This window comes from Cetorhinus maximus, chromosome 10, assembly GCF_964194155.1.
Source record: "Cetorhinus maximus chromosome 10, sCetMax3.hap1.1, whole genome shotgun sequence".
NCBI lineage: Eukaryota > Metazoa > Chordata > Chondrichthyes > Lamniformes > Cetorhinidae > Cetorhinus > Cetorhinus maximus.
Window position 1 is genome coordinate 45640182 of NC_135888.1, and position 12299 is coordinate 45652480.

The 12299-nt window shown below is 43.2% G+C and overlaps 1 protein-coding gene across 1 annotated transcript in view; it reads left to right on the forward strand.

Moving 5' to 3' along the window:
• Positions 1-12299, forward strand: part of LOC144685647 (B box and SPRY domain-containing protein-like) — a 43761-nt gene that overhangs the window by 15663 nt on the left and 15799 nt on the right. The window contains exon 2 of the mRNA XM_078550392.1: positions 6557-6655. Within this exon, the coding sequence (XP_078406518.1) occupies positions 6557-6655 (99 nt within the window). The remainder of the gene's footprint in view (positions 1-6556; positions 6656-12299) is intronic.

Below are 12299 nucleotides of genomic sequence, written 5' to 3' on the forward strand. Positions count from 1 at the left end.
AAAGATAAGGCTGAAGCATTCGCAACAATCTCCGTCAGAAGTGCCGAGTGGATGATCTATCTCGGCTCACTACAGAAGTCTCCAGCATCACAGATGCCAGTCTTCTGGCAATTCGATTCATTCCATGTGATATCAAGAAATGGCTAAAGGCACTGGATAGTGCAAAGGCTATGGGCCCTGACAATATTCCAGCAATAGTACTGAAGATTTGTGCTCCAGAACTTGCTGCGCCACCAGCCAAGCTGTTCAAGTACAGCTACAACACTGGCATCTAACCGGCTATGTGGAAAATTGCCCCGGTATGTCCTGTACACAAAAAGCAGGACAAATACCACCCAGCAAATTTCTGCCCCATCAGTCTACTCTGCATCATCAGTAAAGTGATGGAAGAAGTCATCAGCAGTGCTATCATATGGCACTTGCTGAGCAATAACCTGTTCATTGAAGCTCAGTTTGGGTTTCGCCAGGGCCACTCAGCTACTGACCTCATTCAAACATGGACAAAAGAGCTGAACTCCAGAGGTGAGGTGAGAGTGACTGACCTTGACATCAAGGCAGCATTTGACCGAGTGTGGCATCAAGAAGCCCTAGCAAAACCGGAGTCAGTGGGAACCAGGGGGACCACTCTCCACTGGTTGGAGTCATACCTAGCACAAAGGAAAATGGTTGTGGTTGTTGGAGGTCAATCAGCTCCATTCCAGAACATAATTGCAGGAGTAGTGTCCTCCTCAGGGACCTCAGGGTAGTGCCCTAGGCCCAACCACCTTCAGCTGCTTCATCAATGACCTACTTTCTGTCATAAGGTCAGAAGTGAGGATGTTCGCTGATGATTGCACAATGCGCAGCACCATTCGCAACTCCTCACACTGAAGCAGTCTGTGTCCAAATGCAGCGAGACCTGGACAACATTTAGGTTTGGGCTGACAAATGGCAAGTAACATTCATGCCACACAAGTGCCAGGCAATGATCATCTCCAACAAGAGAGAATCTAACCAGCACCCCTTGACATTCAATGGCATTACCATCACTGAATCTCCCAGTATCAACATCCTGGGGCTTACCATTGACCAGAAACTGAATTGGACTAGCCATATAAATACTGTGGCTACAAGAGCAGGTCTGAGGCAAGAATCCTGCAACGGGTAGCTCACCTCCTGACTCCCCAAACCCTGTCCATCATCTACAAGGCACAAGTGAGGAGTGTGATGGAATACTCTCCACTTGCCTGGATGAGTGCAGCTTCAACAACACTCAAGAAGCTTGACACCGTCCAGGACAAAGTAGCCCACTTGATTGGCACCCCTTCCACAAACATTCAGTCTCTCCACCACTGACAAACACTAGCAGCAGTGTATACCATCTACGCGCTGCACTGCAGGAACTCAACAAGGCTCCTTAGGCAGCACCTTCAAAACCCACGACCGCTACCACCTAGAATAATAAAGGCAGCAGATAGATGGGAACACCACCACCACTTGGAAGTTCCCCTCCAAGTCACTCACCATCCTGACTTGGAAATATATCGTCGTTCCTTCACTGTCACTGGGTCAAAATCCTGGAATTCCCTCCTAACAGCACTGTGGGTGTACCTACACCACAGGGACTGCAATAGTTCAAGAAGGCAGCTCACCAACACCTAAAGGGGAATTAGGGATGAGCAATAAATGCTGGCTGAGCCAGCGACACCCACATCCCGTAAAAAATGAATTAAAAAAATATATATTTTGCTCCCTGCGGACTCTAGTCCCCTGCTCATGGCTAAGCGCCCTTCTATGAACATAGGCAGTTTATGCTGACAGGCCAATCAACAGTGGATGGGTAAGTATTGCAGCCTGACCTACGTCCTTCCACCCTTTATTATCTTAAGGCATTGGCACCAATTCTGTTGCTCCCACCATAGCTGCATCTGAGTTTATCTAAAAATGCAGAATGACATATGTTGCTGGTCATTATGGAAATACATCACTGAGTAAAAGCATGTATTCCGAGTGGTTCATTGTTTGAGAAGTACTTGCCAAATGTGAAAAATCCACTATGTCATTTCTGTAGTTGCTTCCATTGTTTTCTAAACACATTTCAAGTAGAGGATGTGATAAGGATATACAGAATGTGTGTTAAAGGCCTGTTTATAATCAGGAATGCTGTTCGTCACAGCACTGTGAATAGTACTGTTTCTTTCATGACAACTTGTATTTTTTTAGTGCATTAAAGGGATGTGGGCGTCACTGGCTAGGCCAGACCAGCATTTATTGCCCATCCCTAATTGCCCTTGTTCAGAGGACATTTAAGAGCCAACCACATTGCTGTGGGTCTGGAGTCATATATGGGCCAGACCAGGTAAGGATGGCAGATTTCCTTCCCTAAAGGGCATTAGGGAACCAGATGGGTTTTTACAACAATTGACAATGGTTTTATGGTCATCATTAGACTTTTAATTCCAGATTTTTATTGAATTCAAATTCCACCCTCTATTGTGGTGGGATTTGAACCTGGGTCCCCAGAGCATTCCCATGGGTCTCTGGATTACTAGTCCAGCGACAATATCACTACGCCATTGCCTCCCACGTATAGCACCTCTAACATTGTAAAACAACCCAAGGTGCTTCACAGAATCATTATCAAACAAAATTTGACACTGAGCTACAAAGGGAGATATTAGTGATGGAAATTTTGGTCAAAAAGGTAGGTTTAAGGGATGTCCTAAAGGAGGAGCGAGGTGGAGAGGTTTCGGAAGGGAATTCCAGAGGTTAGAGCCTAGGCAGCTGAAAGCATGGCTGCTAATAATGGAACGATTAAAATCGTAATTGCGTAAGAGGCCAGAATTGGAAGAATGCAGAGATCACTTTTTTCTTTCATGGACAATCTTGCCTCATTTCTTCTCTCTCTCTCTCTCCCTCCCTCTTCCTCACAAGTAGTTCTGTGAATTCTCATCCACCCATATATGCATTGTGGAGTTGGAAGCACAGGTTAGAGATAGATTCCAAGAGTTGGCCTTGTCCTCCCTCAGCTTCCAGCTTTTGGGTTGAATGAAGCACTAAGTTGAAGGTTCCCAATTGCCCGATAAATGGCTCCATAGCATTGGGTGTAATTCTAACATCTACAGGGGCAATATGATCATGAAAGGGGTTCTTCTGTTTTACATCTTGCCTGGTTGTCATCACTTCAATAGACATAAAACTGGACGATGTATAAAATTGGTCACTTGACTTATTCCTGATATGAAGGGCTTATCCTATGAAAAATGGTTGGGCCTATATCCATTGTAGCTTAGAAGAATGAGAGGTGATCTTATTGAAACATATAAGATCCTGAGGGGAGGATGTTATTACTTGTTGGGGAGTTTAGAACACAATTCAAGAATAAGAGGTCTCCTTCAAGACTGAGATGAGAATTTTTTTCTCTCAGAGGGTCATTAGTATGTGGAATTCTCTTCCCCAGAAAGCAGTGAAGACTGTGCCATTGAATTTATTCAAGGCTGTGCTAGATTTTTGATAGACAAGGGAGTCAAGGGTTATGGGGGGCACAGAAGAAAGTGGTATTGAGACCACAACCAGTTCAACCATGATCTTATTGAGTGGCAGAGCAGGCATGAAGGGCCAAATGGCCTACTCCTGATCCTAAGTCGTATGCTCCTATGTTCTTATGTCAGTGGGCCATTTGTGAACACCCATTAATTGCCAGAGATAAATGTTAAAATTACAACTCCCTTTTCTAGTAGCTTGAATGGTTATGTACATTCAGAATTAAAAGGGAGGAAAAGAACAGGTAGTTCTTTAGGCTTGCCCATACTCTTGATGGTCAGAACTTCACCACTTGACACTTCCTTCCTCCTATCAGTTTAGGACATACCCCTGCTCCTCTCTGTGGCTTCCCTGTGAGATTCAGTGATTCTACTCAGACTCATTGCAGAGTTGTACTTGCTGGCTGCTGGTGTCTCGATGCCCAATGTCCAGCCACCCACAGATTAGGCCGAATCATTGGGAGTTGGAGAAGTATCAGACAGCCAGGAGAGCTTTGCTGTGAACAAGGCCATTGGCACTTCAAACTGGCACCTTGCAGCCCAATCCTCTGACATTGCTTCTGCTGTTCAAGCACAAAATAGGCCTAACAATCAGCAAAAAAGAGAAGGTTGAGAGGACCTGATAAAAGTCTTAGATTTATGAAGACTTTTTTGTTTCATTCACGGGATGTGGGCTTCACTGGCTGGGCCTGCATTTATTGCCCATCCCTAGTTGTCCTTGAGAAGGTAGTGGTGTGCTGCCTTCTTGAACCACTACAGTCCATGTGGTGTAGGTACACCCACAGCGCTGTTAGGAAGGGAGTTCCAGGATTTTGACTCAGCAACAGTGAAGGAACGGCGATATATTTCCAAGTCAGGGTGGTGAGTGGCTTGGAGGGGAACTTTCAGGTGGTAGTGTTCCCATCTATCTTGCTGTCCTAGGGTCAATGTAGGGAAGATTTTTTTCCATTTGTAGGGGAGATCAAAACTAGAAACCATGAATATAAGATAGTCGCTAATTAATTCAGTAGGGAATTCAAGAGAAACTTCCTTACCTAGAGAGTGTTGAGAAGGTAAAACTTGCTACCACAGGGAGCAGCTGAGAGAATAGCACAGATGCATTCAAGAGAAAGCTAGATATACACATCAAGAAGAAAGGAATAGGAGGATATACTGAAACGGTGAAATGAAGTAAATAGAGTGACAGAAAGCTCATTTGGAGCATAAATACCAACATAGCCCAGTTGGGCCGAATGGCCCCTTTCTGTACTGTAATTTCCCTTTTATTCAATGTAAACATCTCAGACTCTCACCCTGATGCTGTGGAATACAATTCTAGAGAAACCAGCCTTTCCCCTACCTTCACTGATGGTGTTTTTATGGCATCTGGAAAAACATGGCCACTTTGTTGTTGACCCTAATCTTCTGATGGAAAAATGTTAAGCTTCTTTTCCCACCTTTTTCCCCAGTTGACGAGTTCAGTGGGGAGTCAGGACCAGGTTGGTCTGCAAACAACAGCCCTCCCCCACCCTCACCACAATTGTCTTGGTCTGCCTGCCAGAAGTAAATCTTCTGCGTGTGGGTGATGTTGATGAAGATTTTTGCTGCAGTGCAGTGGGGTTTGTCAACTGTCCCTGCACCCCTGCACTCTAGAACCCCCTCTCTTCCTTGAGATATTCTGCTGGATGCCTACACAGCCCTTTCCCTCTTCCCCCACTCAGAGTTTACCAGCTTGGACAATGCCAAAGACTCCCGTTTATAGAAGTAGCCGGTCCTACACATTCTTCATGGTCCCCACCCGATAATCTGCTGGCCCATCCCCGAAAGAGCTTGTCTGCCCTGAAGAGGGAATAGATGTGGTGGCTGTGGCGGCTCTGTTACATTCATGAACACACCTCAGCCATGACCATGATGTCAATTGATGTATCAAAAGAAGAAATTATATAGTGCCTTTCACGACCTCAGAAAATTCCAAAATGCTTTGCAGCCAATTAGCTAGGGGAGGTGGTGGTGTAGTGGTAATGTCAGTGGACTAGTAATCCAGAGGCCCAAGATAATTCTCTGGGGACCTTGAGGTAAGGTGCGACATAAAGACAATTAGCAATAAAAAGAAAAACACCCTTACTGGAAATTTGAAAAATTCACCAGCTAGCGGAGTTTAAATTCAATTAATAAAATCTGGAATTAAAAGATAACCTCAGTAATAGTGACTATGAAACCATTATCAATTGTCATAAAAACACTGGTCCCCTTTAAGGAAGAAAATCTGCTGTCCTTACCTGGCCTGGTCTACATGTAACTCCAGACCAACAGCAATGTGGTTGACAATTAACTGCCCTATGAAATGGCCCAGCAAGCCTCTCAGTTCAAGGGCAATTAGGGATGGGCATTGAATGCTGGCTTTGCCAATGATGCCCACATCCCATGAAAGAATAAATTTATAAAAGTATTTCCAAAGGGTGGTCACTATTATAAGAGGGAGCAGCTAGTTGGAGTACAGCAAGCTCCCACAAACAGTCATGTGATAAACAATCAGTGATGTTGGTTGGGGTACAAATGTTGGCCAGGACATGAGAAGAGCTCCCCTGCTTTTCTTCGAAATAGTGCCATGGAACCTTTGCTGTCCACCTGAGAGGGTAGACAGGGCCTTAGGTGAACAACTCATCTTTAAGTCAGCACCTCTGACAGAGCAGCACTACTACTGCATCTCTGGAATAGGACTTGAACCCACAACCTTCTGACTCAGACGTGTGAGTGTTACCAATGAGCCAAGGCTTACACTTTAATATGGTTATTCAAACAAACTTAAAATAGTTATATATAACATAGTTAAAATTGGGCTACTTAAACCTGTGTTAAAGTGAAAGTATCACTTCACAGATACTGTAAAACAAAGCCCTGCACATTTTGTGATCACACAAGTTACAAGTATCTTTGCTGTAATAAGATATACCTACTCCTCCTTGTGTTATTGTTGCCCACAGTTTGATGTTCCTCCCAGTATAACTCGCTGACTGAGGGTGAACGATAACTGGGTCATTCTTTTCTCTCCCCAGAATAAACTGGTTGATGTCTGTGAGAAATTACAGCTGAGATTAGCTTCGGTGGAGAAATTCACAGCAGAGACTCTGAATAACAAAAGCTGCGGCGTTAAGGCAAGTGTCCTCATTTAACAGCCCACGCTCCAGTTTCTGGTCTTGGGCAACATGCTCCCTCGTTCTGGAAGAATTACTTGCTTTTTACAGATTGGATTTCACAAGAGAATTGGATATAGACTGAAAAGGAAAAAAAGTGCAGGGGAGTGGGGAAGGAGCAGGGGAAATGGCAGTATTTTTTATTAATTCATGTCATATGAGTTTTCCTGGCAAGACCAGCATTTATTGCCCAGCCCTCACTGTGAAGATGGTGGCGAGCCACTTTCTGGAACCAATCCATGTGGTGTAGGAACACCCAAAGTTCAGTTAGGGAGTTCCAGGATTTTGACCCAGCGACAGTGAAGGAATGGTGATATATTTCCAAGTCAGGATGGTGAATGGCTTGGAGGGGAACTTCCAGATGGTGGTGTTCCCATGCATCTGGTGCCCTTGTCCTTCTAGGTGGTAGAGGTCATGGGTTTGGAAGGTACTGTTGCCCTCTTGAATGTCTCGATTGAACCTGCCTCTAGCACACTTCCAGGCAATGCCTCCCAGACTCGAACCACTCGCTGTGTGAAAAAGTTTTTTCTCACATCACATCTGCTTCTTTTGCAAATCTCTTTAAATCTGTGCCCTCTTGTTCACAATCCCTTGACAAGCGGGAACAGTTTCTCCCCATCTACTCTATCCAGCCCCCTCATGATTTTGAACACCTCTATCAAGTCTCCTCTTAGCCTTCTCCTCTTCAAGGAGAACAGTCACAACCTCTCCAATCTATCTTCATAACTGAAGTTTCTCATCCCTGGAACCATTCTTGTAAACCTCTTCTGCACTCTCTCCAATGCGATCACACCCTTCCTATAGTGTGGTACCCGGAACTGTACACAATACTTCAGCTGAGGTCTAACTAGTATTTTATATAAGCTCAGCATAACCTCCCTGCTCTTGTACTCTATGCCCCTATTATTAAAGCCCAGGATACTGTATGCTTTATTAACTGTTCTCACCTATTGTCCCCACATGCAGACTTTCTCGGAGGGGTAAATAAACAGGAACCCTAGCTTCAGAGTAAAGGGTCAGTTGTAGAGCCCTGAGCCCCAACTGTTGCTTGACTGAGATCTGGTATTGTGGTTTGGACATGTGCCCTAGCTAGTTATGGAAATTTTGGGTGGGACCCTGATTAAGCAAGCAGCATCCAAAGTTCTGATAACATAAATCATTTGAATTGCAAAGTACTGAAATTTGGTGAAAGAGATCAAGTATGTGAAGCCCTCAGTTACTGCATCTGTCTGATTGAAGCTGTCTTTTTATGTGGAGACAGTTGTTTTGTGTACTTGAAGCTAATAGGGTGTGGATGAGCAGATGCAGTGGATTGGCCTGCTTTCGCTCATTTGGCCAGCAATCTGTTGGTATTTTACTGCTATAATACAGTGTGTGGTCTGGAGTACAGACTTTCCCACTCCCTTCACAACCTTCAGTAGCCACATTTGCAAACTGTCAGCTCCCTAAGTCATGGTCACTTGTTCTATCTCTGCAAAATTCAATTATTTCCCATCAGGACACAAGAAAAGTTATGCTCATATACTACTGCGCTATACAGTAATGCGAACAGGCCTGATGTATATGCAAAATATTGTAAATACTAGAAATCTGAAATAAAAATGGTTAGTGCTGGAAACATACAGCAGGTCAGATGGCATCTGTGGAGAGGAAGAGGTAGGTTTAATGAGTTGGGTCTTACCATTCTTGTATTTTTACTAATGATTACATTACACTCCTGGGATTTTAATTCTGTCGTTATGTAACACGTATCCCACAGCAACACCACTCCCTGGTACTGGCAATTATTTGTAGGGAGCACTTCACTTTCTGCTCTTCGCTCCACTGAGAGAGGCACATAACATTGACCATCTGTAAATTTGATAATTTTCGATGAGATTGAAATCTAAATCAGTCTCTTGAATATCTTTTCAATGTTTGACAAAAGTAATGAAAGCAAAGCAAAATGATTTATAAAGTAAAAGGAAGAAAATAAGGTTGCTATTCGATTGCACAAATAAAATTGTGCTGGTTCTATCAAATGGCTTTTTAAAATAATGCAATATTTATAACATTTTCTTTATTTCAATCATACAGAAAGACCCCCATTTAGTGTCTTACATGACCTCAGGATGCCCCCAAAGTCCTCTAAAGCCAATGAAGCATTTTAGAAGAGCAGTCACTGTTGTAAGAAACATACCAGCCAATTTGAGGACTGCAAGCTCCCACAAACCTCAGTAAGGCAATGACCATATAATCCGTCTGAGGAATAAATGTTAGCTAGGACACTGGGGTAACTCTCCTACCGCTCTTTGAAATAGTACCATAGGATGTTTTGCATCCACCTGAAAGAATGGACGGAACCTTAGTTTAACATCTCATCTGAAAGACAACACGTCCAACAGTGCAGCACTCCCCCAGCACTGCACTATAATGTTGACCTAGATTCTTGTGTTCAAGTTCTGGGATGGGACTTTAACCCAGAACCTTCTGACTTGGAGGTGAGAATGCTGCCAAATGAGCCTCAGCTAACATGATCATAGTAAACTCATTTCTGTCTTCAGAATAACTATCTTTGATATAATATGGGAGTCGTCTATAGGCCCCCGATGAGTTGCCTCGCTGTAGGACAAAGTATAGTTTGGGAAATAATGGAGGCATGTAAGAAGGGCACTACAATTGTCATGGATGATTTTAATCTGCATGTTGACTGGACAAATCAGATTGACAGGACAAGATGAATTTGTAGAGTGCATCAGCAATTGTTTCTTAGAGCAATATGTTGCAGAACCTACCCAGGAACAGGCTATTTTAGATCTAGTAATGTCTAATGAGGTGGGATTAAAATGAGATATCGTAGTTAAGGATCCTTTAGGGGGTGGCGATCACAACATGGTAGAATTTCAAATTCAGTTTGAGGGCGAGCAACTCGGGTCTCAAACCAGTGTCCTCATCTTAAATAAGGGCAATTACAGAAGTATGAAGAAAGAGTTGTCTAAAGCGGGCTGGGCAAATAGACTAAGAGAAAGGTCAGTGTCATAGAGTCATAGAGGTCTACAGCACAGAAAAAGGCACTTCAGCCCATCGAGTCTATGCCAGTCAAACAAGTACCTAACTATTCTAATCCCATTTTCCAGCACTAGGCCCATAGCCTTGTATGCCATGGCACCATGGATGAGCAGCGGCAAACATTTAAGCAGATATTCCAAAACACTCAGCAAAAGTTTATCCCGGTCAAAAAGAAGGACTCGATGAGAAGGATGAACCACCCGTGGTTAACAAAGGTGGTCAAGGAGAGTATCCAGTCAAAAAGTAAGGCATACAAAGCAGCGAAAGCTACTGGTAGGCCAGAGGGTTGGGAATTTTTTAGGAGCCCGCAGCGGATTACTAAAAAGCTAATAAAGAGTGAGAAAATTGATTATGAAAATAAGTTGGCAAGGACTATAAAAATAAACAGAAAGAGCTTCTACAGGTATATAAAAAGAAAGAGAGTGGGATCCTTGGAGGAAGTGACTGGAGAATTAATAATGGGGAACAGGGAAATGGCAGATAATTTAAACCAATATTTTGCATCGGTCTTCACGGTGGAGGACACTATAAACATCCCAAAGATATCAGGTAAGCAAGGAGCTAATGGGAGGAAAGATCTTGTAACAGTCTCTATCACGAGGGGCAAAGTATGTGACAAACTAATGGGACTAAAGGCAGACAAGTCACCAGGACCTGATGGCCTGCATCCAAGGGTTTTAAAGGAAGTGGCTGCAGAGGTAGTGGAGGCATTGGTCGAAATATTCCAGAACTCACTGGATTCCAGGAGGATCCCAGCGGATTAGAAAACTGCTAATGTGATGCCCCTGTTCAAGAAGGGAGGGAGACAAAAAGCAGGAAACTGTAGGCTAGTCAGCCTGACATCTGTCATTGGGAAAATGCTAGAGTCCATTATTAAGGAAGAAATAGCAGGACATTTAGAAAAGCTTAACGCAATCAAACATGGTTTTGTGAAAGGGAAATCATGTTTGACTAATTTGCCAGAGTTCTTTGAGGATACAACAAGCAAAGTTGATCAAGTAGATGTAGTGTATTTGGATTTTCATAAGGCATTCAATGAGATGCCACATAAAAGGTTATTGCACAAGATAGGAGCTCATGGTATTTGGGGTAATGTATTAGCATGGATTATAGATTGGTTTTACGCACAGAAGACAGTCAGGATTAATGGGTCTTTTTTAGGTTGGAAAGACGTAACTAGTGGAGTGCTACAAGGATCAGTCCTAGGGCCTCAATTATTTACTATCTATATTAATGAATTGGAGGAGGGGACAGAGTGTAATGTATCCAAATTTGCTGATGATACAAAAATAGATGGAAGGGCATGTTGTGATAAGGACATAAGGAATCTGCAAGGGGATATAGATAGATTGAGTGAGTGGGCAAAAACTTGGCGGATCACATTTAATGTAGGAAATGTGAGGTCATGCACTTTGGTATGAAGAATCAAAAGGCAGAGATTGACTAGGCTGATTCCTGGGATGAAGGGGTTGACTTATCAAGAACGGCTAAACAGGTTAGGCCTTTATTCATTAGAGTTTAGAAGAATGAGGGGTGATCTTATTGAAACATACAAGCTTCTGAGGGAGCTTGACAGGGTAGATGTTGAGAAGATATTTCCACTAGTGGGGGAACTTCGAACAAGGGGACATAGTTACAGAGTCAGGGGACGCTCATTTAAAACCGAGATGCGAAGGAATTTCTTCTCTCAGAGGGTAGTGAATGTCTGGAATTCTCTCCTGAAAAGTGCATGATCTTTGTTCCCAGGGTGCTGGATTTGGAGTATGTACCTGCAGTAATTTAGCAATGTGCAGTTTTTAATCTTACATGTATAATGTTTGTTCTTTGCTGATGGGACAGGTCCTACAGAACCTAGCTAAAGCTTTTACGTTGGTTGTAATGGGAACATCTGATTCACTCAAAGTTGTTTCTAATGTTACACTTTTCAGGAATACAACAACAATGTTTGGTGAGGAATTACTGTGGTGTATTGTGTTTATTGTTTATTTGAGGCCACTGTACTTGTCTGAAGGAACGTGTGCAATTAGAGGGAGTCAGAAAATAAAACAGCTTCTGAGTGTTTCTTACCAATAACTTTACAATGTCAATGAACATGTGTCTGGACAGTATAGTGAAAAACCTTCAGCTACTAGTAGCTGCTTGGTAAGTTGTTGATTGATCGGGACAAAAGGCTTCTTGGACGATTTTCATGTGGAGCACATGTTGCGCAGTGATGCTCGGGGTCTGAAGAAATTATTTGCATAATGGTGTCCAATTGATATTAATTCGATGGGCTGTCAGCACAGAGCACATATCTTGCCTTTTGGGAGAGAGACAAATCAGCAGTGCTGTTGGGATTTACAGGCATGCAAAAAAACGTTGTAGAGGAATGTTTTTTTTATGGCGGAGCTCCCATCTCCAGTTTGATTTAGCAGTGGTGGAGGTGCAGATTAAACAGAGAACATAATGACAATCAGTTCTGCAGAAGGAAACATCTACAAACATAGAATCTGTAACATGTGTATGCTACAGGAACACTATCCCAGATCCTTGATCATGCAGTATCACTGCACTGACA